This window comes from Engystomops pustulosus, chromosome 9 (genome assembly GCF_040894005.1).
Source record: "Engystomops pustulosus chromosome 9, aEngPut4.maternal, whole genome shotgun sequence".
Classification (NCBI taxonomy): Eukaryota; Metazoa; Chordata; class Amphibia; order Anura; family Leptodactylidae; genus Engystomops; species Engystomops pustulosus.
This window is the reverse complement of record NC_092419.1, coordinates 34,541,673-34,559,322: the sequence shown is the minus strand read 5'-3', so window position 1 is coordinate 34,559,322 and position 17,650 is coordinate 34,541,673. Positions and strand designations below refer to the sequence as shown.

At 44.7% G+C, this 17,650-nt stretch overlaps 2 protein-coding genes and 1 non-coding gene across 4 annotated transcripts in view; 1 reads left to right on the top strand and 2 right to left on the bottom strand.

Annotated features, from left to right (window-relative positions):
• LOC140077158 (P2R1A-PPP2R2A-interacting phosphatase regulator 1-like) overlaps window positions 1–17,650 on the top strand; it is a 981,687-nt gene that overhangs the window by 118,986 nt on the left and 845,051 nt on the right. The window lies entirely within an intron of this gene.
• HPRT1 (hypoxanthine phosphoribosyltransferase 1) lies at window positions 391–17,233 on the bottom strand. The gene is made up of 9 exons (XM_072122921.1): window positions 17,078–17,233; window positions 11,093–11,199; window positions 5,993–6,176; window positions 5,544–5,609; window positions 4,319–4,336; window positions 3,221–3,303; window positions 2,864–2,910; window positions 1,687–1,763; window positions 391–1,295 (listed from the first exon to the last, which is right to left on the bottom strand). The coding sequence occupies exons 1-9, from the start codon at window positions 17,096–17,098 to the stop codon at window positions 1,248–1,250; spliced, it is 651 nt and encodes a 216-aa protein (XP_071979022.1). The 5' UTR covers window positions 17,099–17,233; the 3' UTR covers window positions 391–1,247.
• LOC140101508 (small nucleolar RNA SNORA14) lies at window positions 15,256–15,384 on the bottom strand. The gene has a single exon (XR_011850104.1). It is a non-coding gene; the product is annotated as a small nucleolar RNA SNORA14 (small nucleolar RNA).

Here is a 17,650-nt window from a genome sequence, read left to right as displayed (position 1 = left end):
AACTAAATGCAGGGACCTTTATCCATCGCTAGTATAAGGGAAGGACATTGCAAGTGCTGATAAACTGCGCCATTTACCACTGTGAGCCTGATTTCCCATTGAAGTAAATGGAGTGCTGGTCCAGGGGGACCGAGCGTTCAGACCCATAGTACATCGACATTTATCGTCAGGTGAAAAATGTTGTTCGTAGAGCAACACCCTTTAAAGATTGGGCCAGTTTCTACTGACACTCAGGTTACATATCATAAAGTCATCATATTCGCTAGTACTAGGGGTAGTGTAGGCCCAACATGGTGTAGCCCTAGGCAAGACCACTCTGGGGGCCTGGTCACTTCTACAATCACAAAATCTTAATTTTGATGCTTTTTTTTGTTGTTTTCAGATGACAACTCTGGGGGTAACACAGCTGCGGCACTAACGTCCGCTCATATCATACGTACAGAAAATATGCTGATCGCTCTCACCTGTCGGATGTGGAGCTGGGAACTAGGAGCCATTACACCTCTCCGGTCCCAGGGACTGCACACCTTGTACAGGAGCTTTATACAGAACATTGATGCAGGGCTACGGGCCTGCAGCTCCAGGACTGTATTAACTGTTACATGGCTGGCACTAAAATCCCTGCATCAACATTCTGTATAATGCATGGAATCCCCTTCTGTACAAGGTATAAAGTCCTATATACACAGTGTGAAGGCCTACATACACTTTCATTTTCAAAGGCTTCAAGCGAAGAGGCCTTACTATGGGCAAAAAAACAAAAAGGGAGGTGAAAAAAAGACCTCAAACTTGTCTGGTAGGGAGGACCAGTCCAGCAATTCTAATATTGCCCCCCACCCCCTTCATGAAATTGACTTTAGGCCCGAATTACATGATCTACATACAGCAGGTCAATGATAATCATATTCCTTGATACATCCTGATTGTATGATATGCACAAATCTACCCTTCTGCACTCCCTCTACTTTGGTTCTCATGTATTATAAGTGCTATTCGTTTACATGGGTGTAATTTTAGGAGTCTTTTTTTTAAAAATAAAAGGATATACTGAGAAAGATGCAGACATATTCCATAGATAATGAACACTCCATTGTACAACATGGAGAACCATCCATGAGTGGTACGGGATGAAAGAACGGACAAGGTTAATTTGCTTTCATGCAGTAAGGAGTCTAATGTGTGATGTGGATGATGTCAGGAAATCCCGGCATTAGGAGCCGATAACTGATGAACGCTTCAAGTATCTTCTATGCCTTGTATTTCTCCTTCCCGTCCTCACTGATCACACAAATGTGCTGAAATACACAATACGGCAAATTAGGAAGGACCGGACAGCGAGCAAACACTGAACAATACAGATAGATAATAATGAGTCTTTATTGGTAATTTTTGTGCATGGTTTGTTCCATTAAATCACTTATTTTAATTCCATGTTGTTTTTGCAAAATTTTGTGACATCTTCCTCTTTACCTGTTAAAAGCCAATGTTGTGGCATTTTATAAAGAGGCATCTTATTGCATCAAGACTCGACTTATTCACAGCATCCATCATCTCGATACTGACCCCTATAACCAGGGAGCTTCCCATCTTACCTTTCTAAATTCAGCAATACTGATGTATCAGAAGGGGGAGAGGTAAAACAACAAGTCAGCAGTCTGAGCTGCCAAAACTGTACCAAGCACTTACGTTCAAGTCTCTAAAGTATTCATTGTAGTCTAATGCGTATCCCACCACAAACTTGTCTGGCACTTCAAATCCTACAACTGGAAGAAACACCAAAGTAAGATATATGGACAGAAAAAAAACTTGCTAAAATTTACTCTAGCCACCTGCTGAGGCCAAGAACCAAAATTATGAGAAGACCACATTCTTATCATAGATTAGATGCATACAAACCCTCCAATAGAGCGTAAAATACCCCAAAGAGTTGGACATTGCGTCAATATATCCAGCACACAATTCATCATACTATAGAATACAATGGGCAAAAAAACTAATTTCACTAATTGTTTTAGTGATATTACACCACTAGTTTAGTTTTTGTCCTCTTACTATATAATATTTATGGAAATATAGTGCAGATGTGAACCTGGCCCTATACACGGATGGCCTAGGTTCCCATTGCTCAGTTTTGGCTGAAAAAAATCCATGTATCCCAAAATTGAAAATTAAGACAAAAAAAAAACAAAAAAAACGATCTTCCCAAGTCATAACCTTGAACAGGAGGATTTTTCAGGATTCGGGTACCGATGTAAGTAAAATGCATTTTTGAAATATGCTACAAGACCCTCCGGAGCAGAATTTTAGGTAACCAAGGTATTTTAACAATACAAAACAAACAAAGGTGGTTCTGCCTATGCAAGAATTGAAATAGGAAAAGGTTCAAGCAAAGGACAGAATTGGAGCCATTTGTCCATCAAAGCTCACATTAGGCTCCACTAAAAGAAAGCTGGTGAAATAAAGGATGCTCAAAATATTGGGGGGCAAAACCTGGGAGCCCTATGATAGCAGGCTTTGGTTGCTGCATCCCTCTCATTCACCTGAGGCAGTTTTCACACAAACGTAAGTCACGACCAGGCCAGGCGTAGCATACATTCTCCGCTACCAGGCGTTCTGCTGGGCCATACATACGGCAAAAGAAAGTACGCTCTATCTTATCTGCCGCTGATGACTTTGCTGGCAGCAGGTAAATGGTTAACATCTGCTATTGGTGTGAGCTGTGGATGTTTGTTACATAATGCAGCCAACACCAACCATGTATGAATAAAGCTCAGTCCGTGACCACTCTTCATATATACTTACATCATATATACAGCATAATGCATTAAGGGGTTAATAATGTACACAATATAAGGCTACTTACAATCAGGCCTATAACCAACACTGCGGGGAGTTCTCTTCACAAGCAAGCTGTACAAAGAGAGAAAAAATTATTAAAACCACAGTCTCCCAATAAGAGCACAAGACATTACTCAATGCATCACATGTCACCCAGCGGCCAGACACCAACAGTATATGCAGAACCGAATAGTCCTGCTTCCTAAACTGCCATCTCTGCCCTAGTCCTGTGATTGCGCTTCTATTACAGCGCCCCCTGCTGGCAGCAGTCCTAAAAATCTATATAAATTCTATGCAATTATCCAGAAAAAAAAAAAAGTATAAATTACAAAAATATGTAATCATTATAAAACAGTGTAATCTCCTCCCATCACTCGGTTACCTGGCTACTTTAACCATCTTGGGATTGTACTTTTGCAGCATTGCGAGTAACGTCTTCATCGTCTTTCCTGTGTCAATGATGTCCTTGAGAGAACAGAACATTATCCTGATAAATTATATATGTATCCACAGGTGCACACACACTTTATTACCTGACTTAAAGGGGTTGTCCACACTCAGCAAATAATTGATATGGTTTATGTAAGGGAAAGTTGTACAATATTCCAATATACTTTTTTTTGTATCAATTTCTCATTGTTTTTAAGATCTCTGCTTGCTGCCCTGCTATAGAAAGCGTCTATGATAGAAATCTGCCTATGATCTTGTGATGGAGACGCAGTGGCACATGACCATGGTCAGATTTCTATCCCCTGGAGGTAAATACAGAAGCTTTATATGGAATAAAAGCAAGCAGAGATCTTGAAAATAGTGAAGAATTTGTACAGAAAGTATATAAGCCATTTCATTACACAAACCATATCAGTTACTTGCTAAAAGTGGACAAACCCTTTATATTTCGACACCACAGTGCATAAACTTCACCCACACACATGCACCCTCAGGCTGCATTCACACTTTGCATTTTCATTGCAGTTTTGAAACGCATCCTATGAAAGCAAATGTGTTTTCACCAAAACACCTGTGTCTGCAGTGTGCAATGAAAATGCACCGTGTGAATTCAGCCCCGAGTCTATACCCCCTACATGCACTCCGATTATATCTTCTACCTGCTCTCATACACATGCACCCTGGGTGGAGTTTTCTTCCAATACATTTAGCCGAGTGTGCATGTTCATCAAGGTAAGAGAAGAAAGCACATGCCAGACGTCTCCTATCTTGCATGAGAAAAAGGATTTTTATCAAACAAGTCTTATCGTTTACTCCCCTGACACTGTCCCAAAGTGAAGAATCGGGACAAACATTAGCTGGTTGTCTGTGAAGCAGAAATCGGAGCGTTTGGCCGACTGTGAGGGACTGCGTTTCATTGGTACATGCTATAGTCATTACTAAAGTATATGATTCTGTCAGATCTTGCTCCTAAAAAGGCATTTATCTTTCAGCGTTGATTGAACTGATATAAGTGACAATGTAAACTTACCTCAACAATTAAGACATTCTGCAAAATAAGAAACAAAAAATGAATATGGTAGCAAAATAAATGAGGACATATACATCTAATATACACAATCTGCCATAGATTAATCCCAGCCTAGGATATACAGCTGACAGAAGTCTATGGAGACATCCACATGGGTAAAATTTCATCCATTTAAAATACAGAAACCTCTCATTTACGTTTATCGAATGGAAGGAAACGTTCAATGTAGTTCAGTTACGGATCTGCTATGCGGTGTAATCTGTAATGCATATGTCTTACGGATCCATATAATGAACACCTTGGTGTGAAACTGGTTTTAAATGGTAGAATATTTGTAAAGCCGTGTTCACGCGATTTGGCAAGTAATCTTGTGTGCGCTATATAAATTAAAGGAATTATTAATCATCACTCAACGTCAGAGAGAAGACCCCTCTGTGTAGGTTTATGAATGACATAAAAATCCTCCTACAGACTATAGCGCTCCCACTTACTGCACTGTACAGACTATGTTTTGGTCATGCTCCCATGAGGTGCTATGTTATCACTGAGCAGCTATGGTGCGGATGTTCTGCAATTACTTTGCCAACAAAAACCCAGAAATTTCCTTTTATGTAATGTTATGGTTTTTCATTACACAAAACTTCTCATTTTCAAATTTACATATAAAATGGTGTCCTAGAAAGATAAAATAAATATATTATGGAAAATGAAGGAAAATATAAATACATAGGGCCGCTTCCTTAAAGGGCATCTACCACCAGAATACAGGACTACAGGCAGTCCCCGGGTTACGTACAAGATAGGTTCTGTAGGTTTGTTCTTAAGTTGAGTTTGTATGTAAGTCGGAACTATGCATTTTATAATTGTAACCCCAGACAGAATATTTTTGGTCTCTGTAACAATTGGATTTTAAAAATGTTGGATTGTCATAAGAACCTGGATTAACACTAAATCTTAATTACAGACACCTGTGATAACTGTTATATCTGTTTATTGTAGCCTGAGGCTAAAGTACAGTAAATTACCAAAATCCAGAGGTCCGTTTGTAACTAGGGGTCGCATGTAAGTCAGGTGTTCTTAAGTAGGGGACCGCCTGTATATGCAAATGTGTCTGAGGGGCTCCAGGCTCCATAGGCGTTAACAAAGCCTGGAGCCCCTTAGGCTCATTTGCATACAAGGTTTCATTCTGGTGGTAGATGCCCTTTAAGGGAAGTCCAGTACCTACCTTGCCTGTCAACGTAGAAAGATCATCTCCACCTATAACTTTAATATCTCCTGTAGATTGATCATTCTGTGGGGAATAACAAAAAAAAAAAAACTATTTAATACACAACGATTTCTTATCTGAATACATAGGCACCAGAGTATTGGGCCATGCGGTTAGCCAGGCTTTGTAAAATAAAGATAACATGGAGACTTCATAGATTGTAAGCTCTTGTGAGCAGGGCCCTCACTTCTATTGTATCATATGACTTGTTATTGCTCTGCAAGGTCTTATATTATTTGTATATGTCCCCATGATCTGTAAAGCGCTGCAGAATATGATGGCGCTATATAAAGATTTATTATTATTATTAGATAACACACAGGCCCAGGTTTGGATTACAATTCCACAGTAAATAAGGAGACATGTCATTTGCTCAGTGGCCACTAGATGGCGGCGCTGGTACTTACACAGTAACTCTTCAGTCTGATGAAGTCTACAGTCATGGGGATGGAGCGGTCACTGTTTCGGTTTAGAGCCTTGATGTAGTCAAGCAGATCGGCAAAGAATTTGTATCCGCCCTTCAAGACACAGAGTGCAACTATGTGGTGGCCGCCCATGTCTCTCATTATATCCCGGGCTAATCTTTCGGTCCTATTAATAAAAAAAAATTAAAAACCTTTTTAAGAATCCAGACTCTCCCCAGTGAGAGAAATGCACATGTATATAAATCACACATATGTTATAGGCCACACCATCACAAGACGTACAGTATATTCATTACGGAGAGGATTGATTAGCTGCGGCCACTGCATAAGTAGTGACAGAAGGTCCATGACTGCCCCCCCACCATAATAATCAGCTGATTGGAGGGGCCTGACTGATGACTCCCTGGGGTGATCAGCTGAGAGTAAATGGATGACCATGTCACATACGCTCCAGTCAGGTCCTCCAGTAGCGCTATGCTCAGGCTAATACTGCCCCATCCCTCATGTGCCAGGACACTTAAACGGGATAGTCAGACTTGTAACAGGGGCTGCAAATGTAGAACACAAACAATGTCCTATTTGCCATCACATGACCACCGCAGCAAATCACTGGCCTCAATTACAGCAGCGGTCATGTGATGGCTAACAGGCGTCATCACCCCACGCTGGAAGGGAACATTAAGGGACGGAGCCGCTAGGTTTGGAATAGGAGAAAGGTTGGAATTAACGGGTTACACACATTTAGAAAGGTAGTTATGGGTTATGTGTAATATGTCTGATGACCTCTTTGTGTGTTGCTTTTTAATGCCATTGCGGATCTACTGATTGTGGTCATTGAAACTCACACAAAAAAACATTATTAAAGGAAATCTACCATCACAATCCAGCATGATAAACCAGGGACACTTATTCATAGATCCAGGTACCGTGACTCTTATCTTCTTATATTTGTTATCCATAGATCCTTCCTTCTAAAATCAACTTACAAAATTATGCTCCAGGGGTTGTTACCAAAGCTCCCCAGCGCTGCAGCTTCACAGGCTGTTTCCCCCTCAAACTGTGTGACATCACAGCAGGAAGAGGAAAAGGGGTTGCAGTGTAAGAGCATCTTCATCATGGAGGGGCTCTGGTAACACTGTGCAGGAGAACTTCCCCCCTTCCACTGTGTGAGATAACATCAGGCAGAGGGAGGGGGAAATTTCTGAGGGTGGAAGCTATAACATTGTAACAGCCTGTGAAGCTAGAACATGGAGGGGATACAGGAAATGCATTGTTTTAAACGTTGACTTGGTTATGGGGATACAAGTTGTATGTGTGGGTTTTCTTTGCGGTTTTGAAAAAAATGTTAATAAAAATTAGGTGATTAAAAAAAAAAACAGATTATATGCCAGTAAATTCTTCTGTATTATACTCCACGATACACAAGGAGAGCAATCAGCAGCTCTTTGCAAAGCATAGACTATGGTCATGGTGCAGGAGGAGTTTTAGTAACACCCCATGACGGGCTCGTCCTGTGTACAGTATAGAAACAGGAAGAGCACATGACACGACACAACCTTCTGCTACAGACCACAGATAATCCATGTCATTGTATGGAGGACACAAGCTGCAATGTCTGCAGAGAGATATGTTTATCCAGAACAGAATCATATCCTTGTAAGGAAGCCATATCAAATAATGCTACACACATGCAAACCAGCATATGAGAACAGAGAACAAACAACACGTGTCAAGTAGCTGAAGATTAATAATAAATGCTTTATTTAAATACATAAATTAAGCATTTATTATTAATCGTCAGCTACTTGACACATGTTGTTTGTTCTCTGCAGAGAGATGTGTGTGTAGACCCACAGCACCGAGAATATTCTCAGAAATACATTCAGCCGACACAGGAGAGCAGCCTCCAGGTCATACCCGAGGCTTACAGTACAGGATACAAGGGACTCGTGCATCCAGCTCCTCCTTATTGTCACTTATTCCAAGGCCTTTCCATATCATTAGGAGAAGTCATCCATATTTGGGTCAGTGTGAGGGGCCCTACATATTGTTTTCAGGGTTGCCTCGCTCGTTTTGATGCAACTTGGTGACAGATAAGAGAGCATTGCTGCAGAACAAGACTACGCAGGATTTGTTTGTAGTCTGTTACCATGGTGACTCTGAAGCTGAGTAGTAGTGTTTAAATCAATAGCATTTACTAAGTAACTTTAATTTTAGCAATACATTTGCTAGGGACCACTTCGGGATGAGCACAACAGGGATGAGTTCATGTAAAAGGAGTGGTAGAAGGCACGTCAAGTCGCCACTACTATTACGGTCTATGAGAGGGAAAGAGGTAGCTCCATAACGAATGGCAAAACCCCTTTAACCTCTTCATGACTGCAATACAAGTCCACACATACCTTTTGCTGATAACACCTATATACACGTCAAGATAGTGTCCCATAGTGTCAAACGGGCAATATACGTCCCCCATAGACGGCAATGGGCGCACGGCTCCCTATGGCACCGCACCGCTCCGTACCCTGTGAAAAGATAGGACATGCCCTATCTTTTCACAGCATTTGGTACTGTGTGCCATGTATCCCTATGGAGAGGGACGGGGGTGAGCAGCTGCCGTGTGCCACGGCTGTGTGAATGTAGCCTTAGGTAAAGTTTTATACAATTAACAAAAAAAAATAAAAAATAAAACAAATGTGGAAAAATATGCTTTAACTGATATAAATATTAATAAACAGTAAAAATCAAACACATTAGGTATCGCCGCGTCCGAAAATGCCCGATCTATCAAAATATAAAATATATAATAATGTTTTCACTGCGTTTTACCCCGTAACGGAAAAAAACACCCAAAGTCGAAATTTTTTTTAAAATCAAAAGTGATCAAAAGGTCGCACAGTCCTAAAAATGATAACAATGAAAACGCCATCAAAAGTCGCAAAAAATGACACCACTCACGGCTCCTTAAACCAAAGTATGAAAAAGTTATTGGTGCCAGAACATGGCAAAAAAAAAAAAAATTTGTACAGGAGGTTTTGATTTTTGCAAATGTATGAAAACATTATAAAACCTACACAAATTTGTTATCCCCGTGATCGCACCGACCCAAAGAATGAAGTAGACCTGTTATTTGTGGCACAGTGAAAGCCGTAATATCCAAGCCCACAAGAAAACGTTGCAAATGCGTTTTTTCACCATTTTCACTGCATTTAGATTTTTTTCCCCACTTCCCAGTAAGCAGCATGGAATATTAATTCAATCACTATGAAGTGCAATTTGTTATGCAAAAAATAAGCCGTCACATAGCTTTTTATGAGGAAAAATAAAAAAAGTTATAGATTTTTGAAGGTTTTGTTATGATCTGTAAAATGGTTCCTCAGATGTCCTGGACATTTAGGCTGCAATGACCCTCAGCCACAAAGTGGTTAAATAATGTTTTCTTGCATTATCCACTAATGACTAAATTTACTGTAACTGCTACAAGAATGGAAAAAATTTGTATTAGTCATCCCCGATAAGGCAACTGACCCGACAGAACATTCTCTATCATTTCCTCCAAAAACCTGAATACTGAGCGAGATTCTGGAGAAATGTACAGAAATGCAAAGAAAATGGATTATAATGAGTCAGTCAATTACAGCTAAAAATATCAGGACTCGCATTGTTCACAGCCGGGGTTTTTGTGTAACGCGCAGTGATTCATTGGATCTGCAGGGACTGCGTACATCCTTACAGGGGGTTTTAAAGGGGAAATAAGGGGTCCGAGACACTAAATATGACAAATATATGAAGCAGCTAGAAAGAAGGGATTGAACGTTCCTGATCAGGAGAATTGCTGGAGGACACATATTCTGTGGCCTCCAGTGATAATCCTCATCAAGAACGTTCCTAAAATATGGCAGCTCATGTGGTGCCCACACAAGGCCGTTCAGGTATTTCACCAGTGACCTTCTTTGGCCACACCAAGTAAGACCGATATCCAGACGCAAATTGTGCGGCTGGATATCGGTCCCCGCAGCGTTCGTGTGAAAGGGGCCCTAAATGTAGACCTGACAAACCTACCACCAGGAACAAACATTGAGGCTGCAAAGAGGTAAGTAACAGATGATGGGGCTGGGAGGGGCTTCGGTGAGGCACCCCCCTAATTTGCATCATTTTAAAAGCCGGTTTTTGACAAAACAAGAACATAAAAAGCAAAAAGAAGAACAAATCCTGAAGGGGGCACATGTCACTCTGTAGGTGTCTTTGGTTTACAATCCTTTATTTCCTTTAAAGACCTTAATGGAAACAAAACATTACCCATTACCGGCTGTATATCACACACTGCACTTCTAGGTGGTACCAACTTTTCAAGTTAACCTGTGTATAGGGGATAACAAGCTGACGGGTGAGCGATCACAAGAACGGGAACCCTGCAATCCAGAGAAAGAGGTTCTTGTTCTCACTAATGGGTAAAGTGACAGGGTGAGCAACTTTCCTACTGCTCCATTTAACAGTATTATGGTAGGGTCACATATTGCCGAGCACAGCTATCTGCTGCTCCAACCATGAGTGACAACGGGACCCCCAATCTCTGGATTTCTAAAGGTTTCATTCTTGTGACCGCAGGGAGTCCCATCAGTTGGCCCCTCACCAATCAACATGTCCGGTGAATGGGGGATGAAAAGCCCCTTTAATACATCCAGCGATTACCATCTTGATTTTAAGTTTTTTCTTCCCATCTTTCCCTTCCTTTCAACCCCATGATGCCCCCCACAGCTTCAAACGACCATTTAGTGACATAACCATCACATCTTATAACAATATTCTATCTATATTCGTCATACCAGAAGTACACAGTCTTTTTGTAGCCCTCCTTTTATGCCAGCTTCATGATCATCCGTCACTGTACAGGTGAGAACAGGTATGGAAGTAAGAACTGTATCCAAGTGCTGCGCTGCCAGGACACAGGGGAGGGGTGGGGAGCGAGAACTCATTTCTAGCACAAACATTTCTTAATATTCTGGTTCAATGGTCTGAACAGCCTCCAGGGGACAAGACTTTCTTACATAAAAATCTTCCGTCTACGAGAGTCCCACCTACCTGTCCATTATTAGCCCATGGGGAATGTAAACTTTTTCCAAATCTGCGGCATAATGCTTAGGAATACAGAACAGGTCAAGGTCGTACCCTTGTTCATCGTCAGCGAGCTGCAGAAGAGAAGAAATATTTGAATAAGTAATCCGAGCGATAAGACTCCACGTTCTGTCACATGCAAATGCAGCGGAGACTAAAGCGTATGTAAATATAAAGTCTGGCACGAGGACGGCACCAGTAGCACCTCTGCTCTCCACCGCCAAAGATTTATTATGACATTTCTAATTAACTCATTTGGCCAACCAGGATATGCGAATATTGGGTTACTTAAAGAGGACCTGTCAGGGTGATTTGGGGCATTAAACCACCCACAGGTCCTTAAAGGAAACCTACCACTTGAAGTGGAAGGTTTCAGAAGAAAAGAGCTTATTTTTGTTAGTGTTTTAAACCACTGTATCGCGGTTTAAAACACTTTTTAAACTTTATAGCCGAAGCTGCTTCGGCTCAGGGAGGTACGCGCTCGGCGCTTACCATGCGCGCGGCTCTCCTTCACTACCTATGTAGCCACGCGCACGGTCACGCGCATGGTGCGCCGAGCACATACCTCCCTGCGCCGAAGCAGCTTCGGCTATAAAGTTTAAAAAGTGTTTTAAACCGCAATACAGTGGTTTAGAACACTAACAAAAATAAGCTCCGGCACCAGCTCACCCTGAGCTGGTGCTCGGTATTTCCATCTGAAACCTGCCACTTCAAGTGGTAGGTTTCCTTTAAGGACCTGTGATTTACTGCCTTTAATCGCCCTGTAGGAGGTTCCTACACAAGTGCATTAAAAAAACTTTCATACTTACCTTCCCTCCTCACGCCAGCACCCTGTACATTCACCGTGGGTACACATTTACCTAATGAAGCCGGGGACTAATCCCGACCTCACACAGCACACAGCTGCAGATGCGAGTCCGATGGCAAGTTTTTTTTGTTTTTTTTTTACAATGAGCCACGCAGACACTTGAAACAGTCTGATTTAGGACCCCAAACCACAGGTCCACATAGACCTTTTGTTGTTTTAGGGTCACAAATCAGTGTGACAGGTCCTCTTTAAAGGAAATCTACCATCAAAATCCAGATAACCCAAGGACACTTACTCATAGACCCAGGCACCGTGACTTTGGTAATCTTCTATCATCTGTTTTCCATGGCCTCCTTCCTTTTAAAATCAACTTTTAGAATTAAGCTATTGTGTCACTCTGTAGTGAAGCTTCATATGCTGTTACACTGTATAGTGCACTCCCCCACAATGTTTGAGATAACAGCAGGCAGAAGGGGGGGGCGGTGCTGTGGGGGCAGGGGCCGACAGTGTACCAGTTCCGGTAGCACACCCCTTCAGATTTCAGAAGGAAAATAAGGATAACAAATAAAAGATAACCACAGTCACTGTCACTGGATTATCGTGGTAGATTTCCTTTATAGAGGTGTCACTATCTATTACAATTATGACATTGCTACTGGGATATGTCATCCCTATGATCCCTTCGTTCCAAGTTGTCAAATACGTACGGTCCGCAGTCCCAAACTATCAAATTACTTCCCTAATAATCTGTCACTGAAAGATTTATTTATCGCTGAATTAGAGGGAAAACTCACATAACGGAGTCATCACTAGTTACGGCTTTCGCTTCCATTCTTCATGATCTGCGGCCGAGTCCCATTGAAGTGGATGCAGAACGCTGCCCTCAGTATGGAGTGAAGAGGCCGCAGAGGGTGCAAAAACTCACACGGACCCCACAGCTACGTTTCCAGGAGCCTTTGATGTCACCCACATCCGGACACCTACACACGTCCTCCAGCTCTACTACGTTAGAGGCCAAGATTTTCCTCAAGGCCGCGATGACTGGTCCTGTGAAATATGTAACCTTGAATGTTCCTGTACCTACAGCAAAACACCTTCACCGAGCGTCTCCCCAGAGATTAGGAACATAACAAACCTCTCTCCTTCTACAGGATATCATATAGCGAATGTGCACCCAGGGGGGACACCACGGCCCCCATTATACATAGCACTGACCGGAAGTCATCCTCATATAGAAGCCGACAGTTTACACAAAAATGCAGAAATACGGGACTAGAGGAAGAAGGGTTTGAGCAATGCAACCTATGTGAGGGCTGCTGCCGGATCTGGTGTAGGGTATACTCCCTCCCTCCCACATGAGAAATACCTGCAGGGGGAGCAACAGGATGCATACAATATTAGAAATATAAAGGTTACCTTTAGCATGGCCCAGCAAAGACACCAACATCAGTGAGCCCCCTCCGCAGACAAACTTGTCACCGATGGCCCCCCTCTGCATACAGACCTCGTCACCAATGCCCCCCTGCACATACAGCCACGGTCACTTATGGCCGTTCCTTTGCACAAAGACCTGGTGAACAGAGGATAAATTATCCTACTGTCTGCAGTGAATGCCCTGAGCCTCCTCAAGTCACCCATTATTATAGAACGAGGAGGTGATCCGGCTTATACAATGCAACATGTAATAGAGCTGCCCAGGCAGACGGTGATCTAGGAAACACGCTCAGAATGGGCAAGTCCAGATAAAGGTCCTACTCCAGTTTACTCCACAGTCACCTCTCAACAAATGACATATTGTGCCCCACTACAGATGGCAATTGCCTGTACTGCCAGACCTGTGTATCTTCCATGTCCCTGTCCTACCCTCTCATGGCCCCCTGCAGGGACGCCTCCTTCCCGTTCATGGCCCCCTGTAAGGACGCCTCCTTCCCGCTCATGGCCCCCTGTAAGGACGCCTCCTTCCCGCTCATGGCCCCCTGTAAGGACGCCTCCTTCCCGCTCATGGCCCCCTGTAAAGACGTCTCATTCCCGCTCATGGCCCCCTGTAAGGACCCCTCCTTCCTGCTCATGGCCCCCTGTAAGGACACCTCCTTCAAGCTCATGGCTCCCTTGTAAGGACCCCTCCTTCCCTCTCATGGCCCCCTGTACAGACGCCTCCTTCCCTCTCATGGCCCCCTTGTAAGGACGCTTCCTTCCCCCTCATGGCCCCCTGTAAGGACACCTCCTTCAAGCTCATGGCCCCCTTGTAAGGACCCCTCCTTCCCTCTCATGGCCCCCTGTACAGACGCCTCCTTCCCTCTCATGGCCCCCTTGTAAGGACGCTTCCTTTCCCCTCATGGCCCCCTGTAAGGACGCCTCATTCCCTCTCATGGCCCCCTGTACGGAAGCCTCCTTCCCTTTCATGGCCCCCTTGTAAGGACGCCTCCTTCCCTCTCATGGCCCCCTTGTAAGGAACCCTCCTTCCCTCTCATGGCCCCCTTGTAAGGACCCCTCCTTCCCTCTCATGGCCCCCTTGTAAGGACCCCTCCTTCCCTCTCATGGCCCCCTTGTAAGGACCCCTCCTTCCCTCTCATGGCCCCCTTGTAAGGACCCCTCCTTCCCTCTCATGGCCCCCTTGTAAGGACCCCTCCTTCCCTCTCATGGCCCCCTTGTAAGGACCCCTCCTTCCCTCTCATGGCCCCCTTGTAAGGACCCCTCCTTCCCTCTCATGGCCCCCTTGTAAGGACCCCTCCTTCCCCCTCATGGCCCCCTTGTAAGGACCCCTCCTTCCCCCTCATGGCCCCCTTGTAAGGACCCCTCCTTCCCCCTCATGGCCCCCTGTAAGGACGCCTCATTCCCTCTCATGGCCCCCTGTACAGACGCCTCCTTCCCTCTCATGGTCCCCTTGTAAGGACGCTTCCTTCCCCCTCATGGCCCCCTGTAAGGACGCCTCATTCCCTCTCATAGCCCCCTGTACGGACGCCTCCTTCCCTCTCATGGCCCCCTTGTAAGGATGCTTCCTTCCCCCTCATGGCCCCCTGTACAGACGCCTCCTTCCCTCTCATGGCCCCCTGTACGGATGCTTCCTTCCACCTCATGGCCCCCTGCTCACAAGACCTGGTGGTTTTGCTCGGAGAGCAGTAAAGATGCTGTTATTCTTGTCCAAACATCAGTCTCCTGAACTGCCGCACCCACCAATCCGACACCGAGGGTTTATTGCAAGAACACAATCAACATTTATGTCTAAGAAAACCCCTCCAGCTACAAAACGCAGGAATACGTTGAACACAGCCATGTCCAATTGTCATTCATCTTCTGGAGAGGAAACGTGTCATAACCCAGGGAATGTGCGAGAGTTGAAATAAAGCAGAGACATGGGAAAGTCTCCACCTTTTGGAAATCTCCCAATTTCTGTAGCATCTCTTCTTGTCCTGGAGTCCACAAGAGACACCAGGGGGTTTTAGAGATGCAGGTCTATTGGTTTTGGACCCATCCTTTTTGCTATCTGACCTCTCCTCTAACCTCTGAGCACCTGCAGCATTTATTGTTGTAATCTCCTCTTTATTCTGACAACCATATAATCTCTGGGATTATTTGGCGGAGGTCAGAGATCTTTGCACATGCCAGCGGTTAGTACGACAGGACAAGACAGGAAAGGGTTAATACTACGGAGCCCGGGACCCGGAGGACGGTCACATGGGACATTCCAGTCCCCGCATCCATTTACACATCACATGGGTCTATACATCCTGCGCTCCAGAAATAGAGAATATTCCCTTCCGTGTGTCAGGAGACCCCTGCGCTGAACTCCACATCCATCACATTAACAGGATGTCCTTAAAGGCAAACACCCCGAAATCCGCAGGACGCCTGTCCCAGCTATTCAGGGGCTGGTTACTATAACTGCTGCCGGTACAGATCCCTGCGTGTGCATAGAAAACATATAACCGGACCCGGTAGGATCAAACTGGACCATCAGAAGCCGGACAGGAAGACGCCGAGACTAACAACCAATTACACCAGTCACCGCCAGACAATGGTAGGGTGAAGCAGCCATGTCCTAGGACAAGTACGAAGGAATAAGGGGCTCAGGACCCCCATAATGCAAAAACTTTCCAGATAAATCTCACCATGTGCCTCATCATTATATATCACTGCAAATTCACCATGCAGGAACCTTGGAAAGCTGAGTAGTGATTCCTGATATAGACAGTAACAGAAATAGTGAGGAGGAAGGAAGGAGCGCAGTTATGATCAGTGTCGGGCGCATGTACTGTCACGTAGAGGACCCCTGAGAAACTTCACAACTATGTGACATCTTGTGGAGGTCCTCACCCCTGTCACAGCTGCAGCACATGGAGAAGTCTTATTATACAGCGCCAGGGCACGCACTACAAGTCCCAGCCAGGTACAAGACATGATGGCGGACGTCCCTCATCAATCAAACCCCCCACCCATTAAATTTCTAACTAGTAACGAGACACATAAGAGTCCCTCATCCTTTCCCAGACATGTGGCTTCTTCATCGCCCCCAACGCCCGGTAGTCCCCTCCACAGCGGCTCCCCCTAGTGACCGCCCTCCGCCACCACACGTACACCCCCTGTATTATCCACAGTAACACGTGTTCTGTCATGACAGGCGAGATATTATATGATATTATTATCCCCTCATCCCTGACTATAGATCTATGACAACTTATCATATGACAGAACCACCGGCCATCCCCAGCTCCATCTCTAGTCACACATATCTGTATCCTGACAGGTCTCAGTACTCTCTCATGTCCTGTGAGATCTCTATAGTATGACCTGATCCCTCTATATCGTGACAGTATTCATGTACCGGTCAGGTTACACACAGATCTGACTCTCAGCATTGTATAAACAAGCTCTATCGCGATAGGTCTTCTACAAGACAACCACACATTGCACTGCGGTCCCCCTGATGGCTGCCTTATATCGCGACATAGCGCACTTCAGCCCTCTCCGCCTCCACCCATCTCTCCCATAACGAGCCCGCACATGGCACTGCGCCCATGTAGCGCGATGGCGCCCGCTGCGGGACACTCTGAGGCGCTCGCTGTTGCCATGGCGCCGCCCGCTGCTGCCGCCCGTGTCCCTCTCCCTCCCTCCCGCTGTACAGTGCAGTGACCGGCCGCACTCACCACCACACACGGGCTCGCCATGTCTGCTGTGCGGGAGATGTCACCGCTCTGTCCTCACCAGGCCTCAGCCTGCAGCACACACACGGCCGGGGGCCGCCTGGCGGGGAGGAGCCGCAGCCTCTGCCCATCACACAGGCCCGGCCCGCCAGAACCTCACACCAGAAGATGTACATACCAGAGGATGTACACACATGTATATACACCAGAGGATGTACACACATGTATATACACCAGAGGATGTACACACATGTATATACACCAGAGGATGTACACACATGTATATACACCACAGGATGTACACACATGTATATACACCAGAGGATGTACACACATGTATATACACCACAGGATGTACACACATGTATATACACCAGAAGATGTACACATGTATATACACCAGAGGATGTACACACATGTATATACACCAGAGGATATACACACATGTATATACACCACAGGATGTACACACATGTATATACACCAGAAGATGTACACATGTATATACACCACAGGATGTACACACATGTATATACACCACAGGATGTACACACATGTATATACACCAGAAGATGT

Coding starts and splice junctions, on each gene's coding strand:
- HPRT1 (XM_072122921.1), bottom strand. CDS start 17,098: ATGGCGAGCCCGTGTGTGGTG. Junction 11,200..17,077: donor TGGCGAGCCCGTGTGTGGTG/GTGAGTGCGGCC, acceptor TCTCTTCTGCAG/CTCGCTGACGATGAACAAGG. Junction 5,610..5,992: donor TCAGACTGAAGAGTTACTGT/GTAAGTACCAGC, acceptor TATTCCCCACAG/AATGATCAATCTACAGGAGA.